General features: G+C 44.0%; 1 protein-coding gene across 1 annotated transcript in view; it reads left to right on the top strand.

The window, feature by feature from the left end:
* Nucleotides 1-270: 270 nt before the first annotated feature.
* Nucleotides 271-17,935, top strand: part of FNBP1 (formin binding protein 1) — a 96,948-nt gene continuing 79,283 nt past the window's right edge. Inside the window, exon 1 of the mRNA XM_038156279.1 lies at nt 271-504. Coding sequence (XP_038012207.1) covers nt 481-504 — 24 coding nt within the window. The 5' untranslated portion in view covers nt 271-480. The remainder of the gene's footprint in view (nt 505-17,935) is intronic.

Here is a 17,935-nt window from a genome sequence, read left to right as displayed (position 1 = left end):
CCCCTTTTCCCCACCGATCCCCTTTTCCCCGCTGATCCCCGTTCCCCATTGATCCTTTTTCCCCATTGACCCCTTTTCCCCGCTGATCCCCGTTCCCCATTGACCCCTTTTCCCCGCCGATCCCCGTTCCCCGCCGATCCCCTTTTCCCCACCGATCCCCTTTTCCCCGCCGATCCCCTTTCCCCTCAGCCCCGCTCCCCTCGCGGCCGGGCCGCGCCTGCGCACCGCCGGCGGGGCCGCCCCCCCGCTCCAGCCGCGGCGGCTCTGCGCCTGCGCAGCGCGGAGCTGTCAGTCGCCCCCCCGCCCCGCGCCGCCCGGGCCATTTTGCGGCGCGATGAGGCGGGAGCGGCGGTAAGCAGTGCCCGTCCCGCCCGCTCCGCTCGCACCGCCGGGCACGGCCCTGCCGAGGGCCAGCAGGCACAGCCAGGGGACAGCGACACCCCCAGCGCCCCGCGCCCGCCCCTCAGCGCCGGCGGAGCCATGAGCTGGGGCACGGAGCTGTGGGTGAGTGCGGGCGCGGGGGGAGCGGGGCTGCGGGAGCCGCACCGGGGCATAACGGTCCGTGCCCGCGGCCCGGCAGGGAGCGGGGTGCGCTCCGCGCCGCCTCCGAGGCGCGGCTCAGCCCGGGGGTCCCCCCGCTCCGGAAAGTTTCATGTGCAGCCTCTGCAGAGAAATCCCAGCGGAGGTTCAGGAGTTTGATTTAATTTTGCCGAAGGAATTAAATTCTTTTTTAAAAAAGCTCCGTGGCGCGAGGAAAGCGGCGGCGGCTGGGGAGCGGAGGGAGGCTCGCAGCGGAGCGTGGGGTGGGTTTTGTGTGTGGCTGCTGCGGGAGGCTCCGAGGTGGATCTATGGACAGGGGGTCCGGTTTCAGGAGAGGGAGCTGCAGGGAAGAAAAGCCAGATGATAAAATTTCCTGTCGCTGCTGTTGAGGGGTTTCTCTCCACGCTGCAGCTGAAGGACGGAGATTTTTACGAGAAGAGTTTTGTGTTGTGTGTAAATAAAGCAGGTTTTAATGGTGCAGAGCGTTTCAATGTATAAAGCTCCTTGATGCTTTTGAGGAGAGCCTGGAAAGTATAAATGCATTTGGTTTACGGTGGAAGGTTAATGGAAAATATCGGACTGTTGAAAGGAAAGAGAAGTGGGCAACAGCGGTGCAAAACGGTCCCTTGCTAACGAGAAGAAATAAGGGAAGGGAGATGAAAGAGGTCTGGGAAGGCAGAAGAGCTGCTCCACATATTCAATCACAAAGAGGACATGGTGCAGCCATGTTTGATGGTGGAGCATGGAGCAAACCTGCTGGGGCTGGGAGGGCTGGTGCCCGCGGACAGGAGGCTGTGGGGCGGCTCTTCCCCGAGCGGTGGGACAAGGAACATCTTGGGACAGATCTGTGCTCGGGAGGAGGGGAAAGAGGGAGATGGAAACGGTGTTTTGAATGAAGAAGTCAAGAATGAGTGGCAGAGGGTCATCTGGATTGTAAAGCGCTGCAGGATTCTCTTGTAGTCATGTGTTTGTGGCTGGTGCGAGTTGAGATGGAAAGATAGCTGAGCTTTTGAGCTGCCTCTTGTAGAAATGGTTATTTTAGATGTGCTAATTGCTGTCCTTGCTGGGTGCATTCCTGGCCCGCTCTGGCAGGCAGCTCAGCATCCCGTTTTGCTGTGACATTGGAGTCATGTTTTAGCCAGATCTGGTTAGACCTATGCAGTAAATTAGGGAGCAGTTGCTGACTGGGACAGGTTATTTTGGTGTGGTTTTATATGCCATAGAAAGAAAGGTGATAAATGCTGGTGAAATAGTGTAGTGATGCTATATTGATTCATCAGTATATAAACAGCTCTGCTGCATGGGAATGTTTCTGGGAGAACCTGCAGTTGCCTCCTTTTTCTGCATCTTGGATGCTTTGGGAGGAGACTGAGTAGTTAGTGTGGAATTAAAGTAAAAGGCAGCAGAATTTGACAATTTTCACACTGGAAAATAAACTCGGAATTCTCAAAAATGAACTTTTTTTTTTTTTTCCCCACTCCTAAAACTGCAAGCAATACTGAAGTGCTCCTGAACCAGAATGGTAGTAGAGAGTAGTGCCTATAAATAGTTCTTCTTTTATGTAATATTTGTAGGGGTGTGTGCTGACATATACATCTTCTGCAACAGTTACAAATTGCTTTTGTAACAACTTTTAATCTGATCGTTTTGTTTCTGAAATTGTCTTCAGCAGCATCAAAGTATCATTTTTTCAAGTCCTCAGTGTAGCACTCTGAGAAATGTAGTAGGTTGCTGAGGAAAAGGGTTGGATCAAGAGAATGAATGATTCTAGATACAAATTTGGCAGGAGTTGTTCCATTTTAATTTGGGCAGAGCTCTGAGAACAGGTCGGTTTCCAGTGCTCTGGGTATTTAGGCCAAAACTGATTTCTCACTCTGTGTTCTCCCTTTCACTGGAAAGGAAACCACACAAACACCATTAATATATTTAATATATGCCACTTTCTTTTGTTGATCATGGCATTTCTTTTTTAAACAAAATTAAATTTCCATTTACTTTAGAACTCAGCTGTCTTTTTTTTTTTTTTTTAATGGGTTTTCAGGAGCAGGTGTGGTAAGCAGCAAATGCCTGTTCTCTATGTGACTCATATGTGGTTTGAAGGGCTGAAAGTTGAGGCAAAAGCAAGTGTTTTTAACTGTATTTCAGAAATTCGCTAGAAAAATCAGCAATGTTTGATCAAGCTTGACTTGCACCCTGTATCTCTGATCTACCAGGCTGGATGTGTGTCCATGATTCACCCTTTAAATTTAGCAAAGAAGTAAAATCAGCTTGCTTTTTGGAGCTCATAGAATGTTAATGTGGAGTTATGTAGAATTTCTGTTCATTCCTGGGGGGAGAAAAAGGCTGGTTGCAGAAAGCCTCATACTTCAGAAGCAATAAAATCCCTTTGGCAACGTGGGAGTTATTCCCAAACCAGGCTTTTAGCCTTGTGCTGTGATGCGAGTGCATCCTGTGCCTTTGGCTTGCCAATCCTATTGTTGAGTTCCTTCTGATATTACACTTGATTCTGGACTTTGGCTAACACCTCAAGACTGTCCCTGTGAGTGTGAAAGGATCCATAACCAGCAGAATGATCAGACGTCCTAATGCAGCATTTATCCCCTGCATGGGCTGGAATGCTGGCATGATGAGATCTTCTGGGGCCTCCCAGCAATCCGGTGGTGCAGAACAAAACCTGGAGGTCTCATGTAACCCTGCTTGCAGCTCCTGTCCACCCAAGCCCTGCAGAATTCTTCCTGTTGTACTCCAAACATTCAGGAGCTGAGGAGGAGGCGGCGGGTTAAGGACAAAGGGCAGGCACAGCACCAAAACATTTTGTTTTTCACCTGAGTTCAGGGGTGCATTAAGGGCTGACAGGTAGGAGGGTGTAGTACATATTTATTTCACGTCTGATTCTTGAACCTGGCAGCGTTCTCTAAATACTTAACAAGTGGAAATGATAAGTGAAGATTATGTAGGGGCACCCAGACCTGACTTGTACCTTCAGTGCTGCATTTTGTGGACAACAGGCTGCAAAAGCACACTGGGATCTCCTTCACCTTTTTCCTCTCTTGGCTAATGGGAAAGAACATGGAGCATGGCACCCACAGGTCTTCTGAAGGGTACTTTAGTGGGTAAAATCATAAGTGTGTGTCACACTTCCCACCAGTGTCCTTTTGTGTGGCATGAAGCCCTTGAAACAAGTGGGATTACATTGCAGACTGAGCTGGAAACCACCTCAGCACTTGGGTGCTTGTCTTCAGGGTAGAAAAGGCTCTGGCTGGTGCATTGAATGGAATGAACTTCATGGAATGAACTTTCTTGAGTATGACATTTGGTACAGGATGTAATCTGGGGGAGTTTCATGTAAATTTGTGGTTAGGTAGTCCAGGAAAAATTCTGCCTTTTCAGAACACTGTCACAGCACGCCAGGTTCAGGTGGCCAAGTGATTGAATGTGGAAAGTTTTATCTTTTTGTCATGAATGTTTCAGAGGTGCAGACACTGTGGGTTTGTTGCTGTGGGGTTTTTTCCACATTCAGTGTAAAATTAAAAAAAAAAAAAAAAAAAGCCTGGGGAGGGAGGTGATTTAATCAAGTTTTTCCTTGACCTTTGTGAAAGCTGCTAACAGCTGTCACTGTCCTTTCAGCCTGTGGGAAGGTGGATATTCAGTATTTGCACGGGTCTTAATTTGCTGCTGGAATGCAAGGGGCTCTGTTGGCCAACTCCTGACAGAAGCAATACTTTGGGGACCACACCTTTTGTTTATTGGGTGTTCCAGGATGATTTACTCTAAAAACACATGGTTTGTGGATATGGGTTTTTTTTGTCTTTTGAAGTTCATTCCACATAGGTGCAACTCTGAGAACTTGAAGGCCCCCTTGCTATTTGTAACTGCTGAATCGTTTCCTTTTTCAGTACTCCTGCCTCTATTTCATCAGCAGAATTTGTGTTTAAACAGCTGTAATCTTGCATTTCTGCAATTTGCCTCAATGCAGCATTGTTCTCCAATAGTATTTGCAATGGATGGGTGTTGCATGTGGTGGTGACTCACATTTGGAAACCATCTGGAGTACCTGGGTGATTTTGGCCTTGGTGGCATTGCAAAGGCCTGTCATGGGCACAGTAGTCACATGTGATCTCAGCTGAAAGCCCTATTTTCTTCTGCTTGTAAGAGCATCTGCAGAGCTGGGTCTAGGTTTGATGTATTGATCCTTGAGCCAACATCCAGTTTGACTGTATGCAGCCCTGAAGCTGATTGCAGACAATAGAAATTGTGTGTCATCCCACCCATCCCATTCTCACACTTCCTACAGCCCTCACCCCCTGAACTCTTTGGTGTTGGCTGTTAAGTGTTCTTTTCCAAGACTTAAAAGAAAAGGAGATGGTGTCTGATGGGAAAAGGACACAAGTAATTAATCTTGCATGATAAGTCATGGGTTAACTCTGATGAGCTGAGAGTTTCCATTGTGGGCCTAACCTTCACAGGTGGGTGGGTGAATCGTTGGCAGCTTAGACAATCTTCTCCTGGGGTGATGGCAAATGCTCTTCTGAAACGTCTATTTGATTCAAAATTTGCTGTGAAACTTACTTGATGACGTTCAGACAACTCCCAGAGGCAGAGCTAGGCATCCCTGACCCTTTTTTTTTTTTTTTTTTTTTGTGTGTGTATCAGTTTCATAGAAACTCGGGTAGTAACATGCTAAAACTTTTGTACCTTTCAAGGAGTCTGGAATTTCACCCAAAAATATACTATAAAAGCACTCTAAGAGCAAAGGGTGTGAGAGGCTGAGGTCAGTAATAAATACATCATTTTTATAACTTTGCTTGGTTGTTCTAAAGCTCTTAGTAAAAGTTGTACACAGTGTGCTGGAGATGGGCACTTGAAAGCAAAGCACACTTTTTATTAGTTAAGTAGTATTAGTTTAGTATTCTGCATAGTTATTTGGACAGTTTTGAGGTAGCAAAATTGTCTGACATTAATATCCCCTTATTTCAGTCGCTGTTTTAAGTGGTCAGCCTGTACATGCAGATTAGTGAGTGAGAGAGTTTCTAGAAGCTGAGTCATTGCAGAACATCTGCATTCTGCAGCTCACACCTTTGTGTGCGTGCCCAGCTCGGGGTGGGACTGGGGGCTGCTGCAGCCTCTGTGCTCGTGCTTTGGGAAGTCAGTGCCATCAGAGTCCTTTCCCTGAGCTTCAGAAGAGAATTTGATAAACTTTAGGGTGATGTGTTGTGTGAGGGCTGCCCTGCTCGCAGGGGTTGTGTGAGAAGTCCCTGCTGCACCCCTGGGTTCCCGCAGGAGTACCCAGGAAAGATTCCCTTATGGGGAAGAGCTGCTGGGGCTTTGTTTGAATGTCTGAGTAATTTCGTTTACAATTCGGACTTGCTTTAAGAAAGAGGATTTTTATAATATTGTCCAACACCTATTCTCGTACTTCCTACCTATTCATTAAAGAGTGGGGGATTTACGGTCTTGCAGCGTGAGTCAAGACTTGCAGAATTCAGTGTTTTCCCTTCCAGCCGTATTGTGGCTGCTCAAGATCCCCCGCTTCCTTGAACCATATGGGGAAGGCAGTCAAACAAGAGCCGATGTTTTTCTGGTCTCTTTGCAGCTCATTAGTGTTACTCATGTTGTGAAACATTCTTTTACGGCAGAATTTCAAAAGCTGTAAAACACTCTTTTAAAGCTGAATTTCAAAAGCCGAGTTCCACATAAGGAGTAGGAGCCATTGTTGCACTGTGACACCTTAAGTTAATAACCTGCTTTACATTATTGCCTTTGATTGCTGGACAGGTAACCTGCTAATGAATTTTTGGAAATTCACTTTCATCCTGTTTGAAATACTGCTGCTGAGATTGGTTATACATTGAATCCAGTCCAGCTGTCAAAATCCAATGGTTTGTTGAGTTTCCTTAGCGTTCATGTAAATATTTTAAAATAACTTCCCCCTTCAGTATGTTTGTACGCTTCAGATGAAACTTCTCCTCTTCCTTTTGCCCCTAGAAACTCTGCTTTTCTATTTATTTTTTTTTCTGAAAACAGCAAGCTGGTTAAATTGGTAAAACACTGTTGTCTCTTGGCCTATTGCAGTCTTTGCCATTCTCTTCAGTCAATGGCTTTGGCTCTAAAACAAAACAGTGGAAAAGTGGTGTGTATGTGTGTGTATATATATATATATATATATCTATATCTATATATAGTATGTATGTACAGGATTTGGTGCTTTTAGTCTTTTTTCTCAAGCAGGTGTGGTGGGGTGGTTTGGATCCCTTTGGAATGAGCATGATCCCTCTGTTTGCCTGGAGACAACTTTATTAACTGGGTCAATAATTTCCATTGGCTCAGTTTATTAAGAATGGCTTGTTGGCATAATGAAATAATTTATTTCTTCTTGCATCTAAAAATGGAATAAACTGTGGAAGGGCTTCTAGATTAACTCTTCTGTAAGTAAAGTGCAAGGATGAAATACTGGTTGCCTGGTGTTCATTGCTGATCACTGAAGCAGATCATGTTGTAAACCATGTAAAGAAGCAGTTCTGTAGAATGTTGTCCTTAATTTATTTGAGGAAGAGTCAGCCTAATTGGCAAAACAATCAAAAGAACAACAGCAATCTCCCAGATGCCCTCAGAAACCCTGTAAAGCAATAAAACTTGAAAAGGAATCACTTGGGAATTCATGTCTGGCTTAGAAGGATGGCCCTCAATGAGCTACCAAATTATCCAGATAGTTTTTAATCCTGAGGAAATCCCAGAGTGGATTATTCTTCTTGTTGTAGCTGAAATAATATAGATTTCTTCCATTAAATGTGTCACTTGGCCATCTCTTGTTCAGTGTTTTTCAAAATGCTTCTGTTTGGTACCTGAAGTGTTTTCATAAAGTAAAACCCCCAGTTCTGCCCCTGCAGTGGGGCTGGTGGAAGTGCTGCTGGTACCATTCATTCCCTGAAGGGGAAGGGTAGTTTGTAGTGTTTAGATTTACTCCTCTGGGAATAGCAGGTACAATTTATCTCATAAATTGTTCATTTTATAGTTCAAAAATTAATTTCAATGCTCTGAGTCTGTGGATGTGCAGATAAAGGAGTGCTACCTGTGTGACAGGAGAAGGATTGTCTTGCATGGATTCTGAGCATATTCCTTATCCCCAGCTGCACTCCTGGAGATTTTTCTCCAATTAACACCAAGAAATTGCTTATTTGGTGCCTTGGACAGTTTTCTGTCTCAGACTATTCTAGACTGAGCTGCTAGCCCTTCTTATTGAAAATATATTTGACATTTTTTGTTCAAATCATCTATTTTCTGCTGCTTATTTTTTTCCCCTGTTAGGGTGCCTGAGCAGCTGCAGCTTTCTTCTTTCTGTGCCTGCCTCTTGCTTTTTGTATTTCAGAGCAGTTGGGATCGTTGGGTTGTTACCATGGCCAGTGAATTGCACATGCTGAACATGATTCCCCTTTGGTTTTGGAAAGCTGTTCCCATTCATTGGAGCGAGGTTCTGAAATTTGGCAGACAGAAGCTGTTGAACAGGGATATGCCTGCTGCTGTTGTTGAGAAAATATTCCTCAATTAGGCAAACCTGTATGTCCTTGGAAAAAATACCACGTTGCCTGTACTCAGTGAAGATGTTATTGACCAAAGCTTCCTGGGTGCTGGCTACGTTTTTGCCTCGGAGGGATTTTCGTGGGGCAAGATGAGGTCACCCAGAGAATAATTGAAGAAGGCTCAGTCTGGTCCTTGCAGGAGAGCAGCCAGGCTTGCCATGCCGTGGCTGCTGAGGGCCAGGGTGGAGCTGGGCAGCCTCCTCTGCTCCCAGGCTCCTTTGTTGGCACCCAGTGGCACAGAGGGAGAGGCTGGCTGGAGGACAGCTCTGATGGGTGGGAGCTGGGCTGTGTTAGGGGAGAGCAGCGTGGGTCAGTGAGCAGGGGAGAGGGCGATGGAAAGCATGGCTGCACCAAGTCAGGGGAAAGATCCCTCTGAGCACTTTTATTCTTGGTTAATAGCAGCAAACCGGTTCTTCTGTCCTCGTGGACTGGTTCTTGTTGCACTCGCTGAGGGTGAGCGAGGTGTGTGGTCAGAGAGGAAACCACCTGGTTCAGGAGACTGAAGTGGAGAAGGACTGGAGATCATGCCAGGACCTAGGTACAGACAGTTGGGTCTGCTTGTCTAGGAGCTGTTCCTGTGATGGAAGTGCCAGGGATGGTGGAGAGGGTCATTTGAGGAGAGAGAATTCCAACTGGCAGTTCTGACAGTGAGTGAAGAAGGACTAGTAGAACGAAGGAAGCAGCAGAAATGAGCTCAGGAGGAGAAAATTAATTTAAACAAAGAAAACAAGGAACCAGTCAGTAACAAGGAAACAGCTTGGATAAAAGCATGTAGAGAGAGCAGGGCTGGGCTCTGGGCAGGACGGGTGGGATCATGACTTGCTGTCAGGATGAGCAATGGGATTAATGCATTAGGAATGGCAAGTCAAGAGTTTGATGGGATCAGGAGAAAGTATAGTGGGTGCACAAGGGGAAGGAATAAACAAGGAGCAAAAGATGAAGATTTGATATGAAGTAAAGCACAAAAGTAGTGCAGAGAGCTAGCAGTCCTCTTCTGGCTTTGTAGTATTGCTATTTTATGTGGCTTTTTCCATGTCATGTTCAAGTGGAGTTGATGTACTGGTTACAATGTATATACATTGATTTCTGTGGTTGCATTTTGCATCTTTACTCCCCGTGGAAGAATATTTGACAACATCCCCAAATTAAAATTTTATCCAGAATTGTGTGCACTGCTGTTTTTCGTTCACTCATTCTGTGCAGAAAGCCTGAAGGAATTTTTTAGCAAATAAGTTCAGAATGTGTTTAGATAATATTTTTCACTTTGCATTATACTCTCTGAGGCAGAGAGAAATGCTTTAGCACTTTCATCTTGTATTTACAAAAAGAAAAAATGATTGGCATGGAGCAGGGAGTGAATGAAAGTGTGTTTTCTCAAACAAAAGTTAAATGGGAAAGAGAAATATTTCTTGCCCTCTTGAGGGCTGTTGATCTGTCAAATGTGGGTCTTACAGGAGTGGTATTCATTAAGAGTGTGTAACTCAGGTTTTGCTGTAGTAACAGAAAAACTGGCAGTGGATGAGCAGGGAGAGCTGCAATGGAGCACTACATCAATATTTTTTTACCCATCCTGGCTGTCTCTCCCAAGTATAACAGTCTGAGATCCTCTTGCTCATGTGTAGTCACTGGAAAAGCCTAAAAATAAAGGATGGGAGGAAAGGGTTCTGTGCTGGTCAAGAGCCTTTATTTCCTTACAAGTCTTTGGAGCTGTGAACCGTCTGGGTTTCACACAGGACGCTTTTGGCACGTGTTTGTAAGCTGACATTCAAAAGCTGAAAGACTGCACAGCTCTGCTTCAAGTTTTGGTGTGCAAAACAACTCCTAAGCAAATGTTTCAGTGATGGAAATGTTGGTTAGAGGTTCCTTTGCTGCTTTGCTCAAGCACACCATCGTCAGCTGATCTGAGAGGCTCCATCCTCCCAAAGCACTGCCAGCCTGAGCCCCAGGCTCAAGCACCCACAGATGATGGTTGCATGCTTTACCTGAAACCCAGAATTGCACCAGCCAACCCTTTAGGTAGTGAGAATGCATCTCACATGACACGCGTGACTGTGCCTGTCTAAATCAGTGCCCTGGGGATTTACAGCCTTATTTTTGGAATGGGGGGGCTAGCTAGGTTCCAGCTCTATTTAAAGATAAAATCAAGTGCCTCTGTCTGGCTGGCTGCATGTGTTCCTCTGAGATGCATTGGAGTAGCCCAGGAGACCATCCTGGCAGGGAGTAGGAGCTTGCATCCATTCCTGGTATGTGTGAGCATCTCCCCACCACCTCCTCCTCTGGAGAACTGTTGAACTTGTTTTATTTTTGCATTGTGGTTTCTATTCTGATTCTTGTCTGCATCATCCTTATACCGGTATTAAGTATAAAATTGCTAAAAGCTCCTTTTCCGGGGGTTCAGTATGATTGACATGAAATTATCTTGAAAGAGGAAAGCTGTAATTGTTGGAAAACTACAATTTTTGCTATAGAATGTGCTGTTTTGAAGCACATGCACCGAATTTAGGCATCATTGGAGACTGGGTCTGCACAGTTGTCACTCTTGGAAAATACTTAGTCCTGAACAGAAAGGTATCACAGTGCCAACATTTAATGGTCAAGGGAGTGTGTTGAATTGTTCCACTAACAAAAACCTTTGCTGAGCTAAACAATACAAATATAAATATTTCATTTGGCTATTAGCAGCTGAGTTGAAGTCCTGGATGGCTGGGAACAGCAGGACAGAACGGTGTGCTCCATTCACACAGAGCTCAGAAGACATTCTACGTGGTATTTCTGGGTTTCATGCACACAGTTATGGACATTTGTATTGACTCGAATCTGCTGCTGGCTTGGTGTAGTCTTCTGTGGTTTGCTTGTGGGTTCATCTCTGGGAACAAAAATAAATGGAATAGTGACAGAGGAATCAAAAGCCAGAGTCCACACTAGGAGAGTTCAGCAAGTGAAAAATGTCGAAATAATGGAAATTCAGACCCCCTTTTAACATTTAGAATGTAAGAATGAAGTGTTTGTGGGTTTCATTCATGATGTATTGCCACGTGTGGTGTTTGGGAGGTGCTGGTCAGTGGAGCTCTATTGATTTCCCTCTGGGGGCAAGGCATCCATCCAACCTTCCTGGCAGGGGGTGGGATTGATTCTTTAATCAGAACAGCAACCAGCCATCCTGAAGCTTCCTCAAGGTATTAGGGCTGAATTAAACAGTCTGGGACTAGTGTGTAAGCCCTAATGCACTTCAAGAGGCTTTTGTGGACAGGAGAAATTTGAAAATAATCAGAAGATGAACCCAAAAGTAACAGGAAAAAGCTACAGGCACAAATCACCCTTAAAAAGGGGACCATAATACATTTTCTTTGTGTGGTGCAATGCTTAACGCTCAGATTCTCTTAGGGAAGAAAAGATGCAAGAACTGCCCAGCTCTATTCATGGCACTGCATTTAGAAGTTGTTTTCTCTCCTTTGTGTATGTGTTCCATAGCTGTTCCAAAAATAGATATGGTTGCAAGTACCAAATTAGTAGAATTAGGCATCTTAAAGCCAGGAAATGCACCATTTTAAAACAATAATCACTACAGAGGAAACGTGGGATCTTATGCATATTGTGTTGTCTTTATTTGACAAAATGTTAAGACTGTGTTTCCTTGTGTGCATTTGCAGAGTCCATAATCTGTGTGAATTTTGTAAGGATGAAAATGTCATGGTTGCATTTGGCTTTATTTGGAATTTTACTTCTCTTTAACTTGGAGGAGCAATGAAACGTGATCACTGAGCTTTAGTTGGTATAGTAAGTGCTCATAAACAAGAACTAACTACAAAGTGCCAGTAGCCTTGTTAGACGTGCTCACTGATTTTTATGGATGTCATTCATGTACAAAAGCACTCAAAAAAATAAAAGTGAGGAGCCCACATGACAGCTGTTCTGTCTTGCTCTTAGTTCTCAGTCACTTTGTCTTGATCCATCTCACTCTGCAGACCAAGCCAGGTAAGCATTCATTTTATTTTTCCAGGATGTTGGAATCCTTTACAAGTATATCCATAAGGCCTGAGGACTTTATGAAAGCTGGAGTGTTTTAGGGTGGCTCTTTGTTAGAGAATTTGTCTGTGAATTCTGGATGTCCCTGATGGAAACTGGCAGGTGCTGTCGTCTTGAGCCTCTGGCTTCAGAGATGCTCTGCCCAAGTCTTCTCCCATAACATAAACTTCACTGGTCCTAGTGGTTCTTGGCCCACCAGTTTGGGCCAGAAATTAGCAGCCAAAAATTCGGAGAGGTGGATTTGAACTTCAGGATTTGTGAAAAACAAATCTTTTATTTTCCTTTCCTTGGCTGGAAGCGGTTTTGACTCAACCTTTGGACCAGAGTTGTAGCTTCCAAAATCTATTCTGAGTGGAAGGTATTGTCATTGGAACAACTGTAGAGCACTGAGTGACCTCATTGTCCTCACTGTGGGAGGGGATGTTCTTGTCAATTTGTGAGAAATTTTCTTTCTTTCCCTGCCTTCTTTGTAGGTAGGTAAACACACATTTGTTTTCCTCTTCCTCTCTGAATCAGTCTGGTTCAGAGGCCAAACTTGCTTTCCCTGCTTGGCAGATAAAGCCTCTCATAGATTCAAGTCAGTATCCTCTTTCATATTTTTTAGATGATTCAACTGCTCATCAAGCAACTGCTCCATCCCTGTGTTATAAAATGGTTGGGGAGTCATGGGACGTTCAGGGAACTGAGCCCAGAAGCTGCAGTTGCTGCGTGAAGATCAGTAGCTCAGGCCCATGGAAGTCAAAGGTTGGACAGGAGGTTCCTGTTTGTTCTTCTAACAAAAGCATTTCTTGTGTGTTTGAGCTCTTTAATCCAACAGTCAGAGCTGCAGCCTTATAATGGATGGGATCTGAAGTAAACAAGGCGTAGATATGAGGAAGAGGGAAAGGGGAAGAAGAGGAAGGCTGACATGTTGTTGTGCAGATGCCTTACACCTTAGTCTTGACCTCTGCTAAAGAGAAACTTTATTTTTCTAATGTTCTGCAGCAGGGCAGGTTCTCTGTGTTAATATCCCAGGATTTTCCCATGTCCCCCCCATGCATCTTACTTCCCGTGAGTAGATTATTTATTCTCAAAACCAGTTTGTTTTGCCTTTCTTGCATTACTCATAAGATTTATCTTATCACCGTGTACTTTAGAATTTGCAACATTTGTTTCCAAAGATGCTGCCTAAAGAGCAGTGTGATAACCTCTCCCAGACTTGAGTGCCACAAGTGTCACAAGCAGCGAGGCTCCTGTAGGTCAGCTGGATACACCAAGTAGAAATAACTTGTTCTGGGAGACCCAGAGCACTGGAGAGAGACTTGCTTGCTGATGGTGACTTGGCAACATAATAAAACAGCAAGATATTTGCAAATTTTAAAAAAGTGCTTTGAGGTGATGAGTTTTCATTTGCTCTGATGAACTGTGATATCCATAGCTAGGTGTCTCTTCCACAAAAACAAGGACTTGCCCTTTAATATCTTCCACTTTTGAGTAAATGGCTTGTACCATCTCATTTCAGTAGTAAATGATTTGCAAGTCCATCCAGCAAGACTTTTGAGGAAAGCCTCAGTGTCATTTTTAAGATGTCAGTCCTTGGAATGCTTGGGTTTCTGCTTTTATTTAGTAAGTGCAGTGCTTAAAGTATTGCGCTGTTCCAGAAGCTCCTTGTTTTGTGTTGTTGTTTTTTAATTTAAATATTTGTTTGTTTCATGAACTTGGATTTGTTGGCAATATTTTTTGCTGAAGATCCCACTGCCTTGTGCTGGGTAGGCATTGTGCAATCCAGGCACTGATGGTCCCTGTCTTGCAAATTATATGTCATGAATTAAAGACAGGAAAGATTGGAAGGAGGGAGCACAAGACGCTCAAGGATGTGGAAATCCTCAGGCTCTCCCATCTCATGACTCCTCTGGTCTGGGGTAAAATATGGCAATTTCTCTTGTGCTCGTGTTTGTTATGGAAGTTATTCTGTGTTGTGGAATTGCAACTATTGAACAGTTACTGTAGTTTGGGACAAACCTAGAAGTAAATAGAGGTTATCTATTTTATTGCATCTTTTGATATTGAAAAGCAATATAGCAAGCTGATAGTACAATTCATTTTAGGCATTGCAGTGTTCCCTGGCTGTTATAAAAGTGTGTGTGTCTGACAGCCACATTTCAAAGAGTTTTTTCAATGTACTAATTAATTCTCTTCAAATAAATAGTCATGCAAAAAATGAAATACAACATCAATATTTAATGGCATCTGCTTAAAACCCTCCCAATCTAGACTTCTGGAGTTGTGTGGGGGTGTTATTCACATAGCCCTGAATAAATGGAGGATGGAATGTGTGTGTTTTCTTTTCATTTATGGGATGAATTACTCCTTAAAAATGTGATTGTGAGGTGCTCTACATGGCCTTGTGTAAAAATAACGCAGGAATCAGCTTCATGTGTGTTTGGAAACTGTTGCTCTGCGAATCCTGTGGATGTTAGCAGAAAGGGAGATTCTGTTTCCTGAAAGGAATGACCTGGTCTCCACCTTGCAGACTTGTCCAGTGCAGCAAGTTTGCAGAAGCTGCACTGAAAGCGAGCTGCAGTTCTTCTCTTGCTGCAGGAAACAGTGAGCCCAAGTGATCAGCATCTTACCGTGCACATCGCATTGTTTCACGTTCCTCTGTTGAGCAGCACAGCAATGAGCTGACCTAAATTTATGGTTCTCTTGCGAGACGTCAGTCTGCTCTTAAGCTGTTTGCAGCACTTTTATCTGTGAGCTGGCCGTGTTTGATGTTAGTGCTGTGTTATCAGCTGCTGATGTGAAATGGGGAATCATTCTTCTTGTGAAGAAGTGAATTTGTGACAGATTTGTGTGCAATTTGTGGGCACTGTTTATGCCAGAGCTGGGGAATCCATTACTTAGTGGAAATGACAAGCATTTGTTAGACTTCCTCCCACAACAGTGTCAGAAAAGAGCAGCACTGTGCTTGCCATCCTCCTTTAATGCTTCATGGTTTGTTATTGCTGTATGGGAAAACACAAGGAGCGGGTTGTAGTGTAAACATTCCTTGTATTTATTTGTTGGTGGTGTTGTGATAGCCTTCCACTTGATCTTCCAGGAACGTGAGAAGAGTGGAAATCAGGGTGACACATCTGTAGTTTTACTCACAAAATTCCACCCCATGTGCTCTGTGAGCAGCATATTTTGCTATTACAGAGTCCTAACAAACCAATTAATTAAGAAATATTCCTGTAACACACACTGTGCTGTCACACTGACCCAAACTTAACCAGCAGCTCTCCATGACAAAGATTTTAATAACATTTAACCGTGGTTTGTGTTAGTCCTTTGAGTAAGCACATCATGATGGATGTGGTGTGGTGGTCTTGGTTTTGTTCGCCCTCAAGACACAAGAATGCTTTTTATTGCTGTCCCAGTAACCAGTCCAAAGTACAGCAAGCAGCTTTACACTTGAAAAACTGTAGCACCCTTTCAGGAAATATCTGCGGCGCCTCAGATTTTTTCAGCCTGCTCACGCATTCAGAACCCCGGACAAGCAGCTTAAGATCTGAATGAGATTGTTCACCAAATGAGTTGGTGCAGCATATTAATTTGCTGGTGCTTCTAAATGCCTGCAGTGTTACGAGAGCCTGCAATGGCACTAAAATACCAGGAGCTTTGTTGGCTCTAAACTCCTTAAAAGAGAGTTTTAAATTCTTGTCTGCTTGCCGTAGCCTTACCAGCTTTATAAAGAATTTGAGATCTGTACTTCAGAAAGGTTGTGCGTCCTGGGCTTGGGAAAGTTAGTAAGAGCTTTTCCTGGTAGTATTAATTGTCTTGGAGCTTGATTGTGCTCTAGGTTTTACTGTATAGCTGATTCTATGAGCCTCCTATTAGTGCCTTTATCTAGATGCTATTGGATATGTTTATTGTGTGGTTTTATGCATAGGATTTATGTTGCAAAAATATTTGCCTTTGCAGTTAGGTAAATGTCCTGGGGTGACTTTATGGTGCTTGTAACATAATGTGGTTTTAATGAGGCTGGATGTAGCCTCAACCTGATTTTATGTGTATTTTAAGTTACTATTTAAATGCCAGAGTAGAACTGATATGACATGAAACTTTTCTATTTTTTTTCTCTTTGTCTGTTAAAACAGCACACTCCTCCTCAAAACCAATATTCTGCCTGGCAGCTGGAGAGGGATATGAATTGTTGTCAACAACTACTAAAAGTTTAAAACTTTAGAAGTCAATTTTCAAGGTCTTGAAGCAGATTATTTTATTTAGAGGCTGAACCGAATATTTCAATGAAAACTAAAAAATCCAGTGTTCCATGCTGTCCCTCATCTCACTGTTCCTGGATTTAAGCAAATTTGTACTTCTAGAAGATGGGGTGAGCAGAGGCAAGTGGTCAGACTGGTGTGACCCAAGTGTGGTTTTTAATCTTGACTCCAATAAGCACTGCTCTAAATCGGGTAGTGATTTTCTTCACAACTTTGTCTGAAAACTGTATTAATAGGAGGCTGTTTACTTATGTAATTTCCATTAGTATTGTAAAGATATTTATTTTTTCAAGTGCACTGGAAGCTTGAAATCTGTATCATGGTATCATCATTGTTACAGCATGAGCTATAAAATATCCACATGTGTTTTTGGAACCTAAGGAAATGAGATTGTTGTCACAAGAAAACTGGATTACCCCTTTTGCTCAGCTAGACTTGCCTATCCAGCTTAGGAGCAGAATCTGCTTGCCGAGGGAAGCAGTCCTTACTTAAAGGATCAAAGGATGTTGCTCTTCTAGCTCAGGGTGGCAAAATGTCATTTATTCCTAATGCTTCGGTTTCCAAGCCATATTGGTCAAAAGAAACTGTAATTGTTGATTTATTTCCATAAAATGTTCTGACTGTTTTTCTTTGAGAGGCCGGAGGCTGTGTAGGGAGCCAGCCTGAAAGGTTTGGACAGTCTGTAGCTGCCCTACTTTCTAGAAACTGTAATTTCAGGTTGTGTCGGCTGGCACAGCACGGTCAGCAGAGTGAACTTGAGCTTTGTCCGCTGGGGCTGGGAGCGTGGCTGTCCTGCAGCACCCCTGTGGCACAGGCAGCAGACCGCCGAGCCTCGCTGGCCGCGCTGTGGTTCCCCACGTGGCTCTGCTTTCTGAGAGCTGGGCCCAGCTCTGGAGCTCTTGGAGTAAAGGCAGCTCTCAGCACAAGGAGGCTGCTGTTAGGCTGGGGAGGCTTTGCTTGCTTTAAATGCTCTCCGGTCAGGTGCTCGGGCACTTAAAAAGGATGGGTGGTAGAGACGATTGTGCTATAAACTCTAGTTCTGCACCTTTCATCAGTGTCATTTATGGGGTAGGGGACTGTGATTTCTTGCGTTTTACAAGGCTGGGTGACACGTGGTCTCTTTATTCTTCTTGTCTGAATGTTTGTGTAGTGATGGAGTTAAATTTACCTCTTTCTCTTTAGATTCTTGCAATTGTCATATGTCCCATGGAGAATGTCAAGCATCCCTGAGTGAGCAGCCGGAATGACTCTGTCACAATCCTGGGCACATTGTGCTGCTCTATTGACTCTGCAAACCTGAAATGTGTGTGGGAGAACTTTCTCTTGTAGTCTAGCATGTAATTTAATTGATGTTTGTTTGGTAATTTGCCTCCGATTAAATTATTCATTGTCACCACTGAACAAATGCTTTGTATGCTTCTGATGGGTCAGCATTTTGCACAATATTTCTCCCTTCTTATTCCACCTACTTTGAGGCATTCATTCCATTTTGCTGCAATCTTAATGCTGAGAGCAGCTTCTGTTGGGAGAAGGGGGAGACCCATTGGA

This window comes from Motacilla alba, chromosome 17 (assembly GCF_015832195.1).
Source record: "Motacilla alba alba isolate MOTALB_02 chromosome 17, Motacilla_alba_V1.0_pri, whole genome shotgun sequence".
Taxonomy (NCBI): Eukaryota; Metazoa; Chordata; class Aves; order Passeriformes; family Motacillidae; genus Motacilla; species Motacilla alba.
This window is presented reverse-complemented; position numbering and strand designations above follow the sequence as displayed.